The sequence below is a fragment of the Fukomys damarensis genome, unplaced genomic scaffold (genome assembly GCF_012274545.1).
Source record: "Fukomys damarensis isolate Sample0158 unplaced genomic scaffold, DMR_v1.0_HiC HiC_scaffold_3, whole genome shotgun sequence".
NCBI classification, from domain to species: domain Eukaryota; kingdom Metazoa; phylum Chordata; class Mammalia; order Rodentia; family Bathyergidae; genus Fukomys; species Fukomys damarensis.
In genome coordinates this window covers 31,992,332-32,014,744 of record NW_022900915.1, presented here as the reverse complement: position 1 = coordinate 32,014,744, position 22,413 = coordinate 31,992,332, and the positions used below count along the sequence as shown (strand labels likewise).

At 39.9% G+C, this 22,413-nt stretch overlaps 1 protein-coding gene across 7 annotated transcripts in view; it reads left to right on the top strand.

The window, feature by feature from the left end:
- Nucleotides 1-22,413, top strand: part of Cast (calpastatin) — a 118,844-nt gene that overhangs the window by 77,017 nt on the left and 19,414 nt on the right. For 5 of the 7 annotated variants that reach the window (XM_010621846.2, XM_010621847.2, XM_010621845.2 and 2 more), the window contains 11 exons: nucleotides 4,223-4,291; nucleotides 5,504-5,602; nucleotides 7,118-7,198; nucleotides 11,183-11,218; nucleotides 11,710-11,802; nucleotides 11,914-12,000; nucleotides 13,281-13,382; nucleotides 16,342-16,425; nucleotides 17,719-17,766; nucleotides 18,513-18,608; nucleotides 20,202-20,297. In XM_010621846.2, coding sequence (XP_010620148.1) covers nucleotides 4,223-4,291; nucleotides 5,504-5,602; nucleotides 7,118-7,198; nucleotides 11,183-11,218; nucleotides 11,710-11,802; nucleotides 11,914-12,000; nucleotides 13,281-13,382; nucleotides 16,342-16,425; nucleotides 17,719-17,766; nucleotides 18,513-18,608; nucleotides 20,202-20,297 — 891 coding nt within the window. Of the gene's footprint in view, nucleotides 1-4,222; nucleotides 4,292-5,503; nucleotides 5,603-7,117; nucleotides 7,199-11,182; nucleotides 11,219-11,709; nucleotides 11,803-11,913; nucleotides 12,001-13,280; nucleotides 13,383-14,195; nucleotides 14,363-16,341; nucleotides 16,426-17,718; nucleotides 17,767-18,512; nucleotides 18,609-20,201; nucleotides 20,298-22,413 lie in introns of those variants that run through there. The other 2 variants (XM_010621848.2, XM_010621851.3) reach the window with 2 other exon arrangements.

Sequence of the window (22,413 nt, the reverse complement as noted above, 5' to 3'; positions counted from 1 at the left end):
CCTTCACCCCCTCCTCCCCTCCCCATCTACAAACACTTTATTTTCATCTTTTCATTCTCTCACATTTTTTTCTTTTCCCTTTTTGTTCTTCCCCTACGTATCACACCTTCCCTACACCTTTAGCTCCTTTCCTCCCATTTCTAAATGTCAGTAATCTTATTAGAATCTTATGCATTGTTGCAGAATATTCACACCAGGGAAACTATTTGGTATTTACACATGTGGGACTTATTTATTTCACTTAGGAGTATATCTTCAATATGTATCCATTTTCCTATGAATGAATCTATTCTCTCGCTCTTTATGGCTGAGTAATATTCCATTTTATAGAAAAACCACAACTTCTTTATCCAGTTTCCAACGGATGGGCAAATAGGTTGTTTCCAAGATTTAGCTATTACAAACTGTGCCGCTATAAACATGGGTGCACATACTTCTCTGTGATATGATTCTTTTAGTTCTCTTGGAAAGATACCCAACAGAGGGATGGCTGGGTCAAATGGAACCTCCAGTCCAAGCTCTTTGAGGTATCTCCATATTGATTTCCATAGTGGTTGCACTAGTCTGCACTCCCACCAACAATGGAGGAGGGTTCCTTTCTCCCCACAACCCCGCCAACATTTGTTATTGTGTGATTTCTTGATAGCAGCCATTCTTTGTGGGGTGAGGTGGAATCTCAGTGTTGTTTTCATCTGCATCTCTCGAATGACCAGTGATGTGGAACATTTTTTCATATATTTTCTTGCTGCTTTCACTTCTTTGTATGAGAAATGTCTGTTCATTTCGGATGCCCATTTTTGGATCGGGTCTTTATATTTGGGGGGACTGATTGTTTTGAGTTCTTTATATATCCTTGATAATAGTCCTTTGTCTGAGGTACAGCTGGTAAAAATTTTTTCCCACATTGTAGATTGTCTCTTAGTTCTGCTAATGGTTTCTTTTGAAGTACAGAAGCTTTTTAGTAAGATGAGATCCCAGTTGTTGATTCTTTCTGCTAGTTCCCGTGCTACTGAGGATTTGTTCATAAAGTCTTTTCCTATACCAATGTCTTCCAGAGTTCTGCCTAACTTACTTTCCAGCAAGTTTAATGTTTCTGTTTTAATATTTAGATCTTTAATCCATTTGGATTTTAATTTAGTGCATGGCGAAAGATAAGGGTCTAATTTTAATCTGTGACAGGTTGATATCCAGTTTTTCCAACACCATTTATTAAAGAGGCTATCTTTCCTCCACTGAGGATGGTGAGCTCCTTTGTCGAAGATGAGGTAGCTGAGTACATCTGCATTTGTTTTTGTGTCTTCCAGTCTGTTCCATTGATCCTCAGGCCTATTTCTTTGCCAGTACCATGCTGATTTTATCACAGTGGCTTTGTAGTATAGTTTCAAATTGGGAATTGTTACACCTGGTGCCATGTGACTGTTGCCTATAATGGCTTTTGCTATTCTAGGTCTCTTGTGGTTCCAAATGAATTTTTGGATTCTTTTTTCTAGTTCTGTGAAATATAGTGTTGGAATTTCAATTGGCATTGCATTGAATGTATATAGCAGTTTCGGTAGTATGGCCATTTTCACTATGTTGATTCTTCCTACCCAGGAGCAGGGGATATCTTTCCATTTTTTTATATCCTCTTCGATTTCTTTTTTCAGAGTGCTGTAGTTTTCAGTGTAGAGATCTTTTGTTTCTTTTGTTAGATTGATTCCTAGATACTTCATTTTTTTGGATGCTATTGTAAAAGGAATTTTTTCCCTTATTTCTCTTTCTGTCTGTCTGTTATTTGTGTATAGAAAGGCTATTGATTTTTGGGTATTCACCTTGTATCCAGATACTTTACTGAATCAATGACAGATGTTTTAATGCACTAACACAAGCACTATATTTTCTCGGGTGGCAGCAGCACTTAGACTGGAGTGTCACCCCTCTGTGCCCAGGTGAGATGTGACGCGTCTCACTCAGCCTGTACAGGTGGAGTTAGATTTTTGGTTCAACTATCGAGCAAAGTTATGAACACCAAGCAGATATTCTTCGAACTTTGCTGTTCACAGTGGTAAGTTTGAGCTTGGAGCTGTTCATTGTAATCCCAAAGGCTGGTGAGGTGACAAGGAAAAAGGAACCCTTCTACATTGTTGGTAGGTCAGTTTGGAGATTCCTCCAAACACTAAAATTAAAATTCTATTCAACCTAGCTACTATTCCCCTACTAGGTATCTTCCTGAAAGAGTTAAAGATGTTATATTAAAATGGTGTATGTGTACCCATGTTCACAGCAGCACAGTTCGTAAGAGCTCAATCTTGATAGTGGTTTGTGTGTCCATCATAAAGGTAAAGAAAAGGTGGCATTTATACAAAATGGAGTACTCGTCTGCTATAAAGAAGTTTACTTTTGAGTCATTTGTAGGAAATGGATGCACCTTGAGATCATAATGTTAAGTGAAATAGAGACATAGCTTAAATATCACATGATTTCTCTTATATAAGAAACCTAAAGAGAGCAAAATAAATTATAGATAATGTAAAGAAGGCGACAGAACCTTGCAGATGGAAAAGGGACCAAGAGGTTGAGGGAGGACACTGGAGGGGAGAGGGATGTACAAATAATCAAAACTTGTTATATACATGTACCAGCTCCCCTCAGTGAGTTTAATCATTACGTACTGCAAACATGCTAATAATTTTTTTAAAAATAAGATAAGGTAGGAGAGGTATCCCTTACATAAAATTTAAGGAAGCGTCACTGACATTTTCAAGCAAGTGCAGGGTCAACACTTGGAAATGAGTGTTTCCTTAAATGGTAAGCAGGTACCTTGGAGACCTGCCCCTGACCCCTTAGTTGCCTTTTACTGGTGGACAGAAGTGAGTAGAGGAATTGTTTAAGGGAGGAATACTGGCTCTGGTTTAGGACAGGCTGAATTTAGCAGTTTGGAATGTCCAAGGAAAGATGTGTTTGGGTTACAAGAGAGTGGGGTGGGGGAGAAGAGCGTGCAAAGGGAGAAAGAAGAGGGAGCAGAGAGAAAGAGAAAAAGAAAAGAGAAGAGGTATGAGGAAGGTGGGAGAGAGAATGTGGGTGGATGTCTGCATCAGGTGGTGGTTTTAATTGCCCAGACACACCCTGATGGCCCTCACGATATTTTTATCATCACAACCACTACGGTCATTTATTTAGCACTTAGTTATATAGCAATTACTTACCTGCTGCTTAACAAGTGCCAAACACCGTTTTTCATACTTTATATCCGTTAGTTTATCCAATGTCCGCAGCCCCTGAGGAGGTATCGTCATTCCCTTGCGTCTCCTGCAGGGAATCCAGAGGGCAGAAGCAGAAGTGACTCGCCATGCCTGTCACAGCTGGCGTGCAGATCCGGGTAGTTGGAGCCCGTGCCGTTTGCCTCTGCTCTGCTGCTGGAATTGACACCTTCAAATGGAACGTGGTCTCCTATCGACTTAACCCCAGTGAACACCTGCCAAGCCCTGAAAATGCTTGAGTCCCACCCACCCCTAGAGTGTAATTTTGGACAAAACTGGCAGCACAGGACAGGAAGGTGTAGAATGTGTGCAGTTGGGAAAGAAGCAGAGATCCAGAGGTGACAGAGAACAGAGGCACAAACACCAGAGTAGAATCAGAATGGTGCCGGGCTACAGCAGCTGTGAGGGACAAGTCAGGAGGTGTTTACTTCTCAGGACCGAATTGTAGAGATTATGCCCGGACAAAGGCATGGATGTTGCCCATTGGAAAGTCATTGGCCATCTCTGAAAGAGGAACTGCAGCATTGGTGAGAGGGAGCGAAATCATTGTAGGGAAATGAAGAGGAAAGAGTAATGCGATACCAATGCAAGGGGTGTGAGGCTCTTGATGTGCGGGAACAAAGACCCAGAGAGCAAGGGCTGGAATCAGTGGAAAGGATTCATTTGTTCTTCAGAGGCAGGAGAACCTGGAGAAGATGGTGAAGAGAGAGACACAGGCCTTGGAGTCAAACCTTGGTTCTGTCCTTTACCGTGTAACCTGAGGAGAGTTACTCAATTTCTTGGAGTCTTTCTTTCCACACCCTTAAGTAAGATTAATAGTACTAAGCAAATCTGAAAAAGAACATAACACATGTAATATTTGTTGCAGTGCATCATCAGTGCTACTAATATTGCAATGAATTTGTTTTAAAACATGTAATTGTGTTGAGTTTTATGAAGGTCTGCGAAAAGGAGTGTTCAATGTCTCTCTGAACTCTCACTAGAAAAAAGAAAAGAAATCACTAATGCCAGCTGCACCAGTTGAATCCAAACCAGATAAACCACCAGGAAAGGTATGAAAATCACAGTGCTCTTCTGCATACGACATTCATCCTCATGCTCTGTGTTTATCTCAGCCTGATTTCTTGTGGGCAAACTATAAAAGGGGTGGCTTAAAGGAGCATTATGATGAATTAATATGTTAACCAAACATGACTGGGTGGTTGAAATTGTGGCTTTCACATCTCTATTTTAAACATTTTGTATTATAAACCTCTATTTTGAAAACTCCAGCTTCATCTCATGGAGTTTACATTCCAGTTTGGAGTTTACATTCCAGTTTGTCTTTTGCAAATACATCTTCTTTAACCAGATGTGCAACTCAAGAATATAAGGTGTTATTCTGAAATTCACCCCCCCAAATAATCAAAAGCCAATAAGACCTAACTTCTGTCACACAAATCATTGATCAGATAAGTCCTAAAATTGTTGTGGGAAAATGATAGTTGAAAAAAAGGGCAAACATTTTAAGCAGTCTTTTACAATCAGAATTACATAGCAAAGGGTCTTTTCCTAGATGTTTTACCATTTCAGTTACAGGTTATTGTTCGCAGTGAGTCATTCTTAACTTCAAAAATAAGGTGGAGGCAACTTCTCATTCATTATTGACTGAATAAACTGTCGGCTATTGTAAATTTAACATCTTTCAGGTAATTGCTGTTTCTTAAACACCTTTGGGCAAGAGGTGAACAAAAGAACTTAAATATATGAAAGAATACAAGGAAATCCATTGTTAAAATAGATTCTATTTAGAAGTGGTGCTTTCTATAGTTTTGCTTTGTATATTTATTTTTTGTTTTGTTTATTTGTGAAAAACTCTGGAAAATTTGATAAACAATAAGTACTAAAAGCCGCGTTATTTTAGAACATGATCATAATGCTTTGTTTTGATCTTTTTTCTTTTTAACAGTACATTGGATTGGCAGCTTTGATGAACTCACACATTTTTTTTTTCATGTAGTCCATGCTTTTGGATTAGTGAAAATTGTGATTCTTACCTAAATGTGTGTTCTTTTCTTTATTCTTTCCAATGTTGAATCTGTACTATGAGACGTAATCAGATTAGAATGGATTTTACTACCTTGATATTTGAAAAACTTTCGGTGTTTGATGTTTTTCTGCATGGAAGAATATTTTTTAAATAAATAATTTAAAAAATTAAAAAAACAAAAGTGAAGTATGTTGAACAACTAACAGTTAAATATCTGACTTGCTTTCATTTCCAGTCAGGCATTGATGCTGCTTTGGATGACTTGATAGACACATTAGGAGAACCTGAAGAAACTAACGAGGATAATACGACATATACTGGACCAGAAATTTCAGTACGTGATCTGATACCTGTCAAAACTCATACTCAGTGAATAAAAGGGCAAATGAGGCCATGATCATGGAGTACCAGAAAGCACCTCATGTTCTGTTGCTTGGATAGAAAGAGGATGATGTCAGTATTGATAATAGCAACTTAATATTAGTGTTGAGGGTAGAAATAGTTTGTCTTGTGGTAGTTATACAATTACACTAATTCAGAAAACATTTGATTTTTCTGTGTTAAGACTGGCAATGGCATGCAGTCTATTGGGTCAGAAAGGTTTATTTTCTCTCAAGATTTAGCTCCAGCAGATTTGAATTTATTTTCTCTTCTAGATTTTTCCCCTTCTACATCTTGAACTTATTTTGATTTCTAAATACTTACCATCCTCAGCTCATCTCTGTTCCTCATTTCTTAAAAACAATAAAATCACGTTTCTAAAAGATACGCCATAGACTAGATGAAAATATTTTAATAGATATAACAAAGGATATATTTCTAGAGTTTATAAAGAATAAAAAACAGTGAAATAAGTCTATCCAAAGAAAATCAGGAGAGACTTCATCAGGCAAGGAACAAGTGAGACATAAGTCTCTCTAGTAATTAGGAAAATGATGTTAAAACATGGAAAGATAACCTCTGATCCATCAGATTGGGAAATGTGTAAAGTCTGACAAATCACCTGTGGCTGGTGGGTGCTGAAGATATGCATTGCCTTCAACCAGAATTCACTTCCAGAGAGAGCCTTTCCCTTGTGCATAAAGAAGATTAGAACTATTTGGAAATAATTTTGTTCAACAGATGACAGGATAATTAACGCAATGCTTTGTAGTGCTGAAAATGTATTACGTATGGTTTAACATGGTTACATTATAAAATCAGTGTTGAATTAAATATTACAAGATATATATATATATATAATACTGTTTATATAATATTTGATTTGCAAAAGGATGCTATATTGTTTATGAATACTCGCATATGTAACAATTTTTTTAAAACATGCTAAACTTTAAATGGATACAGATGATAAACTTAAAATTCAGGGTGGTGTTTAACGCTGGCTAACAAGGAAAGGGAACTACACTGGAGAAGATCAAAAGGAGGCCTTCATTCTTATCTATGATTTTGCTTTCTGCTTTCTTAGACATTACATAAGAAATAACTAAAAATCTGATAAAGTTGTATGTTGGCTTATCCAGAAATTAATTATGTTACTAACTTTACTTTTTTATGTACCAGAAACATTAGATATTGAAACACAATGACTTTTCATACAAACTTCAAATGTGGTATAATATTTTTAGTATTTCCTAGCATTACCTAAGTTAAGCCAACTAAATATGGGTACTTTTGCAAATTTAAACCTTCTGAGTTTTGAAAAGTATTGATTCTTTAATGATTTACACTGTATCTTAATAGTTGCAAAAATTAATACTGGAATAGAACCTTGCTTTCGTAAGATGCATATAATATTCTCAGCTTATTAATAACTTAAAATCCCTCTGCATGTGTAATTTTCTTCCAGGACCCAATGTATTCCACCTATATTGAGGAGCTGGGTAAAAGAGAGATCACAATTCCTCCAAAATATAGGGAACTTTTGGCTGTAAGTAGTTACTTTTATTTCACTATTTTCTTTATGAAATACAATTTCATATCAATACCTTCATATTTTTTTAATTTAGAAAATTTAATGGAGCATGTCTTACTCCAACAAGGCCCCACCTCCTAATAGCAATTCAGCTACTGTATTCATCAATGGGTGAATCCACTGGAGGGTATAGTGTCCCCATAATCCAGTCACCCTCAAGGCACAAGAGGCTTTTGGGGAGAAATTTTGGATAACATTTTGCCTTTGACTCCCACAAGGCTCACGTCCATCTCATTATGCAAAATGTATTTAGTCTTTCTCTAAGATTGCCAAAACCTTAAAAATTCCAGTATTGCTGAAGATCCAAGTCCACATTCTCCTCTGAGACACAAGGCAAACTCTTAGATGTGAACCTCTGTAAAAAATGAAGAAGAAAAACACTTTTAGATACATAGTAGCACAGGGTAAGCATTCCCATTCCAAAAAAGACTATGAGAATAGACAGAAATAAAACCAAAGGAAGACTAAAACCCAGTAGGGCAAGCATTAAATCTTAAAGTTTAACACCCAGGACAGGTTGTGGTGAAATGTGATCTCCAAAGAGCTAAGGTGGTTCTACTCCTGTGGCATTTCTTGGTAGCCTACTTGTTCTCTCTCATGGTGTGGCTGTGATAATTCCCTGCAGCTTTTCTCAGCAGATGTTTCACATTCCTGGCATCTCCAACTCCTGGGATCTCCACTGCACCTTTGGCTTCACTCTTGCAGCCCAGAGACCCTCTTTTCAAATGAAAGCTTTATACTTTTGTGTCCCTGAGCCTGTGATTCCTTGGCTGTTGCTAATTCTTGAGATCCCTTTAAGCTGTCTTTTGAAACTCCAGCCTTTTTCAGGTCATTGAGCTCTACTCTTCTTCCTGATTTTGATTGTGGATCTGGCTAAAGGCAGCCAGCAGTACCTGTGCCACAGCTTGAACATTGGGCTTCTTTGAAATTTCCTTCACCAGGTCAATTAGTCCACTGCCTTTAATTCAGTCTCCTGCAGTCTCAGGAAATGAGCAAAATGTAGACTAATTTTCTGCCACATGGTGTGTTAGTTACTTTACTCTCTTGCTGAGACAAAAATACCCAACACCAAAAATTGGAGGGGAAGAGGTTTATTTGGTTTACTGTTCATAGAGATTTCATTCTGTAGTCAGCTGGCTACAAGACAGGGATGACAAACAGGTCTTGCAGTGGAGAAACAGCCTGGCATACACAAGGTAGCAAAGACAACAAGAGTTTAACAGCATCTTTCTATCCCTTTTACTTATTAGGACTACCAGGATTAGGGCAGTGCCAAACCAATCACTCACATTTAGTGGTTTAATCACACACCCTTAACCCCAGCATCACACATTCCAGATTCAACTACTTCTGAAAAATAATGAGGCTTTGGGTGGACATCTAAACACAAAATATGACAATCCGCCCCTGGGCCCCCAAAGACTCATACATATCCCTTTATGCAAAAAAAGCATTAAGTCCATCTTCAAGAGTTGCCAGAGTCGTAATAGTTTCAGTACTGCTGAAAAGTCCAAATGCAAAGGCTCCTGTAAGATTTAAGGCAAACTCTTAGCTGCAAATCCCTGCACATATGAAAAGAAAGTTAAACACTTCCAACATTCAATAGCACAAGATAGACATTAACCATTCCTAAAGGTACAGAGGGATGCAATGGAATGGGACCAAAGCAAGTCCAAAATCCAGTAGGGCAAACTTCCAAGTTCCACTTCCAGCATCCAAGGCAATCTGCCGAGTTGTAAACTCCAAAAGGCTTGGGTGGCTTTGCCCCTATGACTCTATAGATGATTGTAGCTTCCATGGCTTCTCTCTGGAGCTGGCTCTGCTCCTTCTTTGCAGCTTTCCTCAGATGATCCATGCTCCTGGCTTCTCCAAACTTCTTGGGTCTCCACTGCACCTTCAGCTTCACACTCACAGTTCACACACTGCCCTCTCAGGGGCACACTGCTGGCCTCCCAAGCCTCCTTCTGAAATCTGGGTGGAAGCCTTCCTGACCCCGCAGCCCTTGCATTCTGCATGCACCTAAAACCAGTGCCATGTAGATGATGCCAAGGTCTGCTTCCAGCTGGAGTAGTAGTCTGTCTCTTGGCTGTAGGGGTTGAGTGCCTGGGTTGCTGAGCATTCTAAACCTAATCCCCAGGAACAAATTCTCTAGCCTGTCACCAATTTGGAACAACTTTCCTAGGCCACCATCATTCCGGAACATGGTGCTCTGGGGCTTCCTTCTCAAAGCAAAGTCCTTTGCTTTTGCAATTTTGAGGCTACAAAGGGTGGAATCCTGCTTTTTGTGACTCATTCAGACCAACTTTTCTATGCTTCTGTTCTTCTCAGCAGTCAAGATCTCCTCTGCTCCATCTTTCTAAGTCCATAGCTTTATTGCAGCTTCCTTTCTGGCCAAACTCCAGATACTTTAAATCCTTCTGCTGGGCTTTGTGCTCTTAATTCTCAACATAGATCTGACTAAAAGCCCCCAACATTAGCTGTGCTACCACTTCAATATTCATCTGCCTTGTAATTTCTTCTGCAAGATTAATTAGTTTGCTGTCTCTAATCTCAGTTTCAGGCAAAGACTCTGGACATGAACAAAATGCAGACAAATTTTTTGCCAAGCCATAACACAGCATCTGCAGTCCAATAACGTGAGAAAGAGAGAGAGGGAAAGCAAGACCTTTTATCTTTTTCAGACTACTTAGGGCAGATAGCATCCTTGATCCTAGTGCCCTTGGGCCTAACCCTACCATGAGTCAACCACAGGATCTAGATTTAACTACCTCTGGAAAAGCATGAAATTTTGGGGAGACGTATAAACACAAGCCATAACATGGCTTTTGTCTACCTTCTAATGATGTCCTTGTTCCCAACATAAAACTATTTGTATTTCTATTTAGCGTCCCGTTTTTCTAAACTGACCAACATTGCACATCAATGACTGCTCATAACATTCTAGGGCTTCTCTGGTCTACTTCTCCAGAATTTTCCAAACTCCTCTCACAAACAAATTCCAGAGGCTTCTAAACCACATGATCAGATAGATTCACAGCAACAACTTCTTCTAAATCACATAGTCAGGTACGTGCACAGCAACTGTCCTAGTCCTGGTATCAACATCTGTCTTACTTTCTTGTCACTGAGAGAAAATACCTGATACGCACAACTTAAAAAAAAAAGAGGGTCAAAGTTCACCTGGTTCTTCAGCAGAAACAGTATGGTACAAAGACCAGGGCAGAGTATAGCTGGTCATTACATAGCAAAGAGAGGAGCTTCGGAGGGAGGTACATAGATCTCCCTGGTCGTTCCCACAGTGACTCACCTCCAACCAGGCCTCACTGCCTAATAGCACATTCAGGGGCTGAATTAATTCATCAATGGGTGAGTCCACTTACAAATATAGCGCCCCCATGACCTGATCGTTCTCCAAACATAGGAGATTTCAGGGGGAACATTTTAGATCTAAACAATAACATATGAAATTATCATTACCAAGAAGCTGTCTGTATGTATTAGTTTGCTAATGACATTACAACAAAGTACTACAGACTGAGTAGCTTAAACAATAGAAATCTCAATTCTGGAGGCTAGACATACAGAGTTGATGTTAGCAGGGTTGATTCCTGCTGAGGGCAACAGAAAGTTCTTTTCTAGTTCGCTTTGCTTGGCTTATTGACGGTCACTTTCTATGTCTCTTTACTTCATCCTCCTCAATGCATTTCTCTGGGTCTATCTTGTTATTCCCCAGGAAGCCAATCATATTGGAGCCCATGCTAATGACCTCTCTTCTACTTGGTTACTTCTGTAAAGACCCTTGTCCAAATCAGGTCTCATTCTGAGGTGTGAAGAGTTAGGACTACAGTATATAAATTTGGAAAAGGACACAGTTCAACCCATCACACACTGGGAATATATTTTGCCTTCTCAATCTCATCAAATTAATATTTGTTTCAGAAAAAAGGTGTCATGGGGCCTCCACCAGACTCATTGGTGAGTTTACATAAATGGCTTTTCAGATATAAATTGATTTTGTTTTTATCTCTGATGGGGGAAATGGGGCTACTAATTGTATATTGGGATCATGACTAAACTCATTTCTAAACAAGATGATGTTTTTGTCTGTTCAGAGAAAGAAGGTGCATGGAGTTGTATTAGTTTTCTTTCTCCTCCTGTGTAGTTTATTTCTTAAAGCAAGGGAATAGGGCCAAGAAATTATTAGCAATAACAATAAATCAGAAGATTAGTAACCTTAGAATAAGTATATCCTACCATCTAATTTCTAAAGAGTGGAAGAGGAAAATTGTACTTACTGAACATCAACTTCATTCCATATATAAGCTTTGATATGAAGTTATTCCATTAATATATCTCATTTGGCAGTGAAGGAATGCAAAACTACATTATTCTTTTGTTGAGTTTATAATATCTTTTTTTACTTAAATGGCTCCCATAAATTATTGCCCTTATGCTTGTTTCTTTAGAAGCCCATGGGGCCTGATGATGCTATAGATGCCTTGTCATCTGACTTTACCTGCAGCTCTCCTACTGCTGGTGGAGAGAAAACTGACAAACAGGTATTGTTTTTAGTGCTGTTAAGGCGAACTCATTAGAATGTTTTACTTCTGATTATTATAATTGAATTTCCCTTCTCTGCAAACAGCATCTTTTGTGTTTTATTTTTTCAGAAATCCACAGAAGTTTTAAAGGCTCAGTCAGCTACGGTAATCAGAAGTGCTGCTCCACCCCAGGAGAAAAAAAGAAAAGTGGAGGAGGTATCAATGTTTTGTTTTGATTTGTTTTGTTTGCTTTTCTTTTTCTTTTTTTCCCCAGTACTGGGGATTGAATCCAGTGCCTTTGCACTAAGCTACATTCCTTGCCTTTTAAAAAATTTTGACACACTCACTAAGTCACTAATTTGCCCAGGCTGGGCTTGAACTCTCAGTCCTCTTGCCTGAGGCTCCTCAAATATTAGGATGGTAGGCATGAGTCACCATGCCTGGCCAATAGTTTCTTCTTTGAAAATAACCGTCATCCACCTGACTGCAGTTGCTTCCCTGAACCTGCTCTTGCTTATTCAAAATAATCCTAGTAAGTATCACACACAGTGAGGATTAAGTTTCCTCCCTGGGACCTGTGGAGAACAGTGCAGCCAATAAGGCTATATTGATTGCTCTCCAGGAAAGCCTATGTGTTTCTGTAAGTCCTTGTGAATAATTTTAGCAGTCTTCCATGGTAGTGGTCTGAGTCTACCTCACCATTACAAGACAGAGTGGTGGAAACGGAGAGAATTGCATTTGTCAGATCTCAAGCTTGATTTTGAGCCTTGTAAATCATTAGAGGGCTATCACTAGCTTTTTCTGACTACTCTCTTAACCGCAGTCAACTGTCTTAATTCTCCTACGTCCTGAAGACCATTCTGCAACTCCAGGCTGGTTGAGAAAGCACTTCTCATGTGCAGAGAGTCAAGATAATGCAAAGGACGGTTTCTACTAGAGCTGTTTCTGCAGCTGTTCTCCCTGAATGGGTAGTTTGTTTTTATCTTGCTGACTGGGGACAGCAGAGAGCACCACACCCTGAGAGTGGGAGTTCCTCCCACCAGGAGCCATTGTGTCTCCAGAGAAGACAGCAGCCAGCCCACTGCAGGTTTTGCTGTTTCCTTCCTGAGCTCAGGAGCCACTTTGAGAGACACATTTTAAAAGGGCAGTGAAAGTCCACTACTTGCAGCTTTATTTTGATAAGGATATTTTATAGTAATATAATAAATAGTAGAGTTATAGTCTTCTAACTTGCAAAATAAGGGGTGAAGGATACCCCTTGAGGGTACCTTTATCACAGGAACGTGTCCTAGCCACAATTTCCACTCACTGGTAAGTTCTATTTCCTTTCTCTCTCTTTTGCTTAGGTTTCAAGTAAAATTGCCTTCCTAAGTATTTTCCCAACCCATAATTCATCTTTTATCCAGAAAATGTGTATTTAACCAAGAAGAAATGGATCATGTGGGCTCAGGAGAGGTTTTCTTTTTTTCACGCACAGAATTTCTCATTTTTAACAGGATGCTATGAGCGATCAAGCAGTTGAGGCTCTGTCAGCTTCGCTGGGCACCCGGGAACCAGAACCTGAGCTCGACCTCAGCGCTGTTAAGGAAGTTGATGAGGTACTGACCTTGGAGCTGATATTTTGCAGCTTATTAGCCTGCAGCTTACAAAATGGAATGCTTTGTGTATGTTTACAATTCTTGCATAGGTTGTATTTTCTTGGGGATTAGAAATGAACTACTTTTCATTTGGTCTTACTTTCAGAGCTGGTTAATTTAGATATTTGTTTGTGGTAGTTAGCAACCAGGAGAGATACCGAGTGTTTGTCTTCTAAATTGCTTAGAGTTTTCACGTTTGAAATGAACACTAATCTCCTCTTTCAAAGCTTAAATGGTCCCTGACGGAACAAGATAACAAAACCAGTGGTCTGATGAGAGAGAGCACGTTCTTTTCGCTGTCATGGACATTGTTAATTTGTATTTTCTGAAGGGTTCTGGGCATATCTCTTTATAAGGAGGGAGATGGCTATGAAAGGCTGGGAAAATCCTTACACAACATAGGTAAAAGATGAAGAACTGTCTAAAAAGAATGAAATCAAACAGCAATCACTCAGTAACTGGAGCTCCTGCACTTTTAGAGCGTGATACTCATGTGTGTTTATCTCACCAACCTCTGAGACTGTCGCAAGCCTTCTGAGTCAACACAACTTGCCTCTGCGGTGGGAGAGCTTTGATATTAAATAAAGTTTTTGTAGAATTTTTGAACTTGATCCTCTGAGAGAAAAGAAGAAGGAGAGAAGAGTTACCTATCCCTAACAGGCCATGTCTTAGAGGAGGTACAAATAGCCCTATCAGCTCAGGGTAGAGAAGCTGGCAAGTGTCTGTCACAATGCCCGTGCCTCTGATGTCACTTCCTGTTCTCAGTTCTCACCACTGACTCCCAGGAATTGTTCTACAGTCTGGGACAGTGCTGGTCTGAGATGGGCCAGTTTCTGTCTTCTACTTTCTTGGAGGGCTTACCAGCCACAGTGTGGCACCACAATCTTTGTGACAGTGAACAGCAGGGAGCAGGAGAGGCAGTCCCTGTCCTTCAGGACCAAGTAACGTATTGGGAAGAAAAGGAACCATGATTATGACACTAAGATGTTGATTAGTGATGTACGTTACTCAGGGTAGCCATATAGAATCCATGTCATCTCAATGTAGGGCTGGCATTGGCAGAACTCCCAAGACTGGGTTGAACTGTGATTTTACCATCTGAGGGCTACATGGCCAGCAGAAAATTATAATTTTGCCTTAGGCTTTTTACAGAATGATTTTTTTTTTTTTTAAAGACAGTAAATGTAGTCAGGGGAGATATAAACCTAATCCAAATCCCAGGACAAAAGGAATCTAACAGTGACTAAAACCAGATAAGTACATGTAAAAAAGTGACATAACTCAGAAAGCAGTGTGAGTAACTGGTTTGGGGTGCATATGAACTGTGTTCAGTTTCCTCTAGAAAACCTTGGAGCAGCAGCAAACTAAAATTCCAGCAAACAGAGCTCTTCTGGTGTACCAGTTTTCCCTTTTAATCATATCTAAAGCATAAATATTCCCTGAGACTATCTTTCAATTCTCTAGCTTGTTGAACTGAATTCATAGTCAGCGCCGAGGCTTTACAATCTGAATAGATGGTCTGACGATATGATAAGACTCCTATTTTTGCTCTCACTCAGGAGACCAGGGCCAAACTCAGGCAGATTCTTTACACCAGAGAGCTGTCTGTAGAAATTTCATCATACTCCAAGGATGATGCCCGTACCTGCTGGGTTTTTATGTTACAATGTATCATAGCATAAATATTTATCCTGTAATGGTGACTCACTGTAAATCCCCTCTCATTTTTAGGTGTAACTACATAATCCAGTATTATTTCAATTCAGTAGACCTTTTTTCCAGTACCTATAGTGTAAAAATCATAGGTCAGGCATTTTAGAAATACTCGAATCAAAGAGGAAAAAAAATGATATAGCTGTGTACAGCTTTCATTGTCTGTGCACAGTCTGAGTGTAGTGAGGCCCTTGATGTTCATAAAGGCTGTTGTGGCTTAATACCTTATAAATCCCTGAAATGCAGGGTAATACTACCTAATAAAACTTCCTCAATATGCAGCACTGGGATAAAACTGCATCCATTCAAAGAAACAACCAAAACTCTTACGTCTTCATGAGGGCTATTATATAGAAAAATAAAACTACAGTTCCAGAGCTTAGAGTAGGAACTCATTAGAAGTGCTTAATAAATTTTAAAAACTAAACAATTAATGAATCAAGGAAGAACTACAGTCATGAGTGACATTAGATAGAAACCATGGATTGAGTTAGGAAACTGCCTCCTTTGGTTTGTGAATTAAAGTCACGGCTTCCTGTAGATAGATTATTACATATCATGGAATATTTCCTTACTCACCAGTAGACTAAATTGCAAAAGTTACATCCTATAAGTCAGTGGTGTACTCTACAACTACATTTTTATTTCTAATAATTACTTGTTCGTGGTTCAGTAACCAGTTTGTGCATCAGCCAGGATCTGTGATGAAATGTTTCTCCCGCTTCTGAACTGGGTTCATGAGAGTTGGTGGTGCGCTTTAGATGACTGTCTGATTGAATAAGGCAGATAAAGGCTATTGAAATAATTGCAGCTAACTTCCACCCTGTGCTTCCTGTCCTCTGAGGATCTTGTATTTACTTTTCTCTGGTGAGCCTTAGGAGTCAGTGAGCTCAGTGATAATTATTAGAGCCACATTTTGCAGGTGAATAAAACAGACCAAAGAAAGACCCAGTGGCTTCCCAAGGTCATAGAACCTGACAGCGGGGCGGGACACCCCAGGATCCCTGGCTGCGTCGTTTTTACCGTCACCCTCTGCTGCCTGGCTCCTAGCTGCTCACTGTGGTCCTCTGCTTTGTAGTTCCCGGAGATCTTTTGGATACTTGTATCTAATCTGGTGTCCTCAGTAAAAACACAAAGGAAGTGACGTCGTCTCGTTCTACGTGCATCATCCGACTGCTTTCTTTCATTTTCTCTCCATTTTCACTAGGCAAAAGCTAAAGAAGAAAGACTAAAAAAGTGTGGTGAGGATGACGAAACAGTCCCATCCGAGTACAGACTAAAACCAGCCATGGTACAGTCTCCGCCGACCAGGCACACCCTTCCCACGCCGCAGCGTCGTGTTTTGTTTTGTCTGTTACCTGTTCACTTAGGACAAGTCTGTGCTTGTTCGGATGTCAGCCCTGAAAGCCCTGATCCCCTTCTCCTCTGCTGTTATGCGATAGTTTGTCCTTGCCAGGCTTCCTGAGTGTGACTCTGTGGTCAGTGACAACCCCACAAATTCAAGTGTTTCGCTGCTCGCGATGCTTGATGCTGATCCTTACCTTAAAGCCTAAGGACAGTTTGGAAATTATGTTTTGTTTTTTTCTTTTCCGACTGTTATATGAATAAGAAGCACAATAGGTCTTCTAAAATGGTAGCTATAAATGTAGTTATCTAGCCATATCCTCAGGATTGAGGTAGCTACTCTGTTTTGATGTGTGATGAGAAGAGTGGACTATAGTTACATTTGAAATTTCTCTTTGGGAGTACATGAAAGTACATGGTATAATATAGCTGTGATGCATCTATATCTACAAAGGAAGATTTCTCATTCTTAGAAATTTTCTAAATTGTTAAACTTCATACTTAAAAAAGCAATATTTATTACAGGAATGATATGATACATAGCTCTTCACTCTGGGTTGGAGAATTAAGACTTTAAAATTTTTTTCCATTACTGTACTTACACTTTTCTTGCCAAAGATATTTTACAAAAATTATTATTTTATTGCCCTAACAGGTAGAAACAACTTTTTTTTTTTTTTTTTTTTTTGGTGATACTGGGGATTAAATCCAGGACCTCCACACCGACTTCATCCCTAGTCATGTTTTATTTATATTGCTCTGGACAAATAGTCTCACTAACTTGTTACCCAGGCTGGGCTCAAACTTGTGAACTTGTCTCGGTTTCTTGAGTAATTTCTTTTGTTTGTTTGTTTGTTTTTTGTTTTTTGAGACAGGGTATCACTATGTAGTTGAGACTGACCTGGAACTTACTATGTAGCCCAGGTTGGTCTCGAACTCACAGTGATCCTCCTGCCTCAGCCTCCCAAGTGCTGGGATTACAGGCGTGCGACACCACGCCAGGCTCTTGACTAATTTCTAATGAGAAGTAAATATGCATCATATTTGGTCTCTTAATTTGCATACCTCAACTCATTGTTCTAATGCTTTATCAAAACTAAATCTAAAACACAAATTCACTCAAATATAAGAAAAAAAATAAGCTTATACCTCATATCCTGCAATTCTCAAAACCAATTGCAATGAGAGATGAAAGCAAAACTCTACTTTATTTCAAATTAATTTTCCATTTTACTTGCAGGATAAAGATGGAAAACCACTATTGCCAAAACCTGAAGAAAAACCCAAGGTTAGAAAAAAAATGTTTTTCCCCCTGATATGTGAAAAATAAGAGAAATACAAAGCATAAATTAAGATACTTTTGACAGACCAGATTTCACTGTGGAGACCTACCTGCCGACCTAATGTTAAAGAGGAAAATTTTTGCTAGTGACATTTGGCTGATAAATGTGGACCCTTTCCATATAGTCTAATGATTATTTTGGTATGAACTGTAAGGAAACATTCATTGAGCGTAGGAGCTGACCCTCAGAGGACTCTTTGATTAGATTGTTAGCATTTAGTTTGTAGAATTCCGTCCACTCATAGCCCTAAACTGAAAGTACCACTTTCCCTGAAAGATCTAGGAATATAGAATTTTCCCACCAGAAACCCACATGAACATCAGAAAAGAATGTATGGTCTGTGTTTTTTCTGACTTATTAAGAAAGGAAATTATTAAGAAGAAGACAAGTGACATAACACACAATTTGATTTGAATTAAATTCTTCTGGTAGTTGAAATATCAAGACAACTTTTGCCTAAATAAGCCATTAAAGATTTTTGTAGTACTGGTGTATTTGGTCTTCCTTACTTCATGACATTTTCACCTTGCATTGATAAATGAAAAATATGCCTGTATAAATTAGATTTTGGTTTTAGATTTTTAAATATGGCCCAATACATGTTAAACAGGAAAAATATTGCCCTAGGGACACATGTTTTTATAAAGTAAAAATGGTCACTTCATAATATACAGTGTTTCTTATATTATAGACCCTGAGTGAATCAGAACTCATTGATGAACTTTCAGAAGATTTCAACCGGTCTAAATGCAAAGAAAAACAATCTAAGCCAACTGGAAAAACAGAAGTATGTTTCTGAAAATATGGATCTGGTTTTGAGAGGTTTTTATGTTTTTTTTTAAATCTTAAATATGTGAAACCAAAACTATTTTAGCATGGAGTTGTTAGTTAAGAAGCCCTTTATGCCGTCTTTTAGATGTGAAGTTTTTGCCTTATCTTTTTCTAGATGTGTTTTCTTGCCCCAAGTTAATCCTGATATTCTTGCAATGTGAGTCCTGCAGTTATTCCTTCAGGGAAGGCCTCACATCCACGCTTTGCTTTCTGTTTCTGCTTCTGTCACAGACCTCACTGAAGCTGCCATCCCCTCTCACCTAAGGAGCTCGGTGGTCTTTCTTCAGCCCCCACCCAATCCTCCTTGCTCACCCGAGTTCTTCTTTCTCAAGCCTGTTTGTGATCACATCATTCCTCCACCCGACCCGGGAGCTTCCCGTTCCCTGCAGAAGAAAAGTTCTAAAGTTGCGTTCTAGGCCCAGCTTCAGTTCCAACCAAGCCGTGTGCCTGCTTCACTTAACGTTAAGGGTGGTTATTGTCAAAACTTTCCTAATCCAGTTCCTCTGCCTGGCGTAACCTTTCCTCCTAACTCTAGGGCAGCTGAAGTCTTACTCGTTCCTGTAAGGTTCTGTTGAAATATGGCCTTTCTGTATCTCCTGCCTTTCCCTCCCTTAGCTACACCACCCTTCCAACCTGTATGAAGAGGAATGCCACGTGGCACGTGGTCTGCGGGTATTTTTATGTATCTCTTTTAGAGCATTTGAAGCAAGTTTTAGTTTTCCTTGGTCTTTCATTTCTAATCTTAATTTGTAGCATTAAATAGGCAGTGAGTTCTTTGGCAGAGAAGATCACATCCTATTGGTCGTCCGCTGAGCACCTTGCAAATAGGATAGGTTTTTGTAAATCACTGAATTTCAAAGTGTCAATTTTGACGTCTTCAATAAGATGGTACAGTAGTTCTCCAACTTTAGCTTGCATTAGGATCACCTGGAAGGTTTATTAAAACACATTTCGCGGGGTCCTACCCCCAGAATTTCTGCTTTATTACATGGATGGGCACCCGAGAGTCTGTGTCTAGCAGGTTCCCTGATACTGTCGGAGGCTGTCAGTCCAGGACCGCGCTGGGAACATCTGGAAGAAAACTGTGAAGCCATTCATACATAGTTGCTCATCACTTGCAGTGTGCTCTTAGACTTACATAAATATTGATGTAGTATTATATTATGTAAAAGGTATATTTTACTTCTATATAGTAAGACAAAGAAATAATATAACTAAAATAATAGCAATAATGTCTCACATTTATGGAATTTACTGTGTTCCCAGGTTCTGTGCATAGCACATCAAGTGTTATCTCACTTAAGCCTTGCATCAACCCTAGAGATCACGGTGTCATCACTGTTCTGATTTTTGCACTTGCAGAGACAAAATGAGTCTCCAGCTGTAAGCAGTGGTAGCTGAACAGTATTAACACGCCTTGACAATCTTTAGGCGTTCAAGAGACTCGCGCTCATAATGTATGATCTCAGAGCATCTTGTTGGTGTGTCAGTATTGTCTTACTAACCAGGTATTTCTGAAGTTATTCACAGTATCGGCCTCTTTCTCCAGAAATCTCAGGCTGCCGCCACGGCTCCTGTGGCAGAAGTGGTGTCTGCGACCTCCATGTGCAGTGTACAAATGGCACCACCCAAGCCTGCTTCCTCCGTGAGTGATCCCTGCGTGCTGGGAATGGTCTCGAGAGAGTTCTGCTCTTCTTCCCATGACTCTGTGCTGTGGTTAACTTGCCATCTCACTATTTCTTTTATTCTGAGAAAGTACAGGTAAAATCTGATATTGCCACACAGTGCTGTGTGTTATTCTCTGGGCTTCAGGGATGAGCTGGAAATGCAGGCCAGATTTAAATTTTTAGTTACATTGCTGTACGCTCTGTTTCTCATTCATCGTCTGAAGTTGTTTATACTTCCTTAGCTGTTGTCAGTAATTCTGCTTTGCCCTTTTCTGCATCCTTCAAGTCTTTCTTGACAAATAGCCTGATGCCATGTTTTCCACTCGCTCTCCAAGTGGAATACATAGTTTGCACCAAGATAGCTAAGACTCCTCTCCACTTTTCCAACGAAAATTTAGAAAGATTGACTTAGTTTTCTTTCATTTCCTTCTTGATCTCTTGTCTCCCTCTCATTTTCTAAATTATGTATGAAGCATAGCATTTAATTAGTTGAATCTCTGTTTCCTTTTGATTTTAGTGGGTGCTGTTTCCATTGGCTCATGTTAAAATCTGCTGCAGAGAGCAGCATTCTACGACATACTTCGGTGTGCAAATCTACATACTGAGTAGTTAAATCGCGTCACTCACGATGCCACTGTTCTGTGCGCTCTGCAGTATCTTCCCATTCAGTATTTACAAGGACACTAAGTTCTGTTCCGAACATCAGAAGGTGACAGAAAGGTGGATGGATGCAAGGGGAGATAAGGCTTGGGGTTAACTTTGATCAATCAGTCTAACATTGCATCGGCTGAGATCAGAGATACCCCTGCTCCGTAATGCAGTTTCTGTCATTCTCATATGGAAAGGGGGCGGATGGGCCATGCGCAGAAGACTGCCTCTCCAGGGGGAATTAGGAAGGCTCACAGGTCAAAGGCAATGAGAAGTGGGAATAGCTCCACTTTCCAGGAAGGCCAGTGAACCAGGACAGACCTGAACGGAAATGTGAAGCGCTTGGCCTGCGTGGCGTGTGTTGTGTAAGAAAAAGGGGCCTCGAAGAGGGTGGAGCTCAAGTATTTAAGTGCTGCAGAGTGACTGCCTCCTGTCAGGAAAGTGCTTGGTACCAGTCGCAAAGCGTGAGAGTCCCAGGTCTCCCTTGTGCCTTAGATAGGGCTTAATCCACCGCCATCGACCTTGGAATATGTTTTGAGCTTTCGGGGATTCTCCAGACGCTTTTACTTGTGAGGGTCAGGCCACGGGCCACAGTGGTAAGAAAAGAAGAGAAGGAATTTCGGGAGAGTACAGTGGCCAGCAAGGGATAGTGATCGGAATAAAAAAAGACAGCAGAGAGCATTTCAGGGCAGAGCTCTTGGCCCCAAACCTGTGCCATCTGTGCACGCCAAATGTAATTGTCAGGGAGGGCCTTAGAGGGCTTGGTTAGTTCCTTTCAGACGTTATCCTGGCCATCGAGGATTAAGTGGATATTCAGTGGAGAGAAAAGGAGCTTCGGTCTATCTATTCCCCAGAATCTTTTCCTGGGTCTGCTCCATCAACTCAGGCCAGCTGCCAAGGTTACTGTCACTGAAACAACTGGTGTTTTGAGGATTTGACACCGTTGGAAGCCAGGAAGAATAGTGTTCGTGACGGTCAGAGGCCTCAAGAAAGTGTGAGGATCAGTGACTAAAGGGAAACAGACCAAGGGACGGAGGTAACTGTGACCAAGGTGTTTCGCGCGTGGGTACAAAGAAAATGTATTAAGGAAACTTGCAGTTCTAGTTCTGAATTTGCCAATGTGAAATGCTACAGAAATAAAACTCATAGCCTCTCATCCTGTTTTCGGATTCCTTGATTCTTAAAACTGCTTCTCTAGTTTTCTTTTAACTTGGTTTCAGTAACTTCTTAAATGAGAGGGTGACAAAGAGTGCAGTTTGCGAAGCAGTGGTTTCCACAGGTTCTGTAGCCCAGGTAATGATAAAACAGAATGAAAGAGTAAGCAGTGTCTCAGAGTAGCCGGCAGCTCAGGTTGTCTGGCGGAGACTTGGGTACCAAACAGTGCGTATACATCAGGGATTTTAAAACATGAAATTTTAAAAAGTTGATACACAACCTAACCACTAG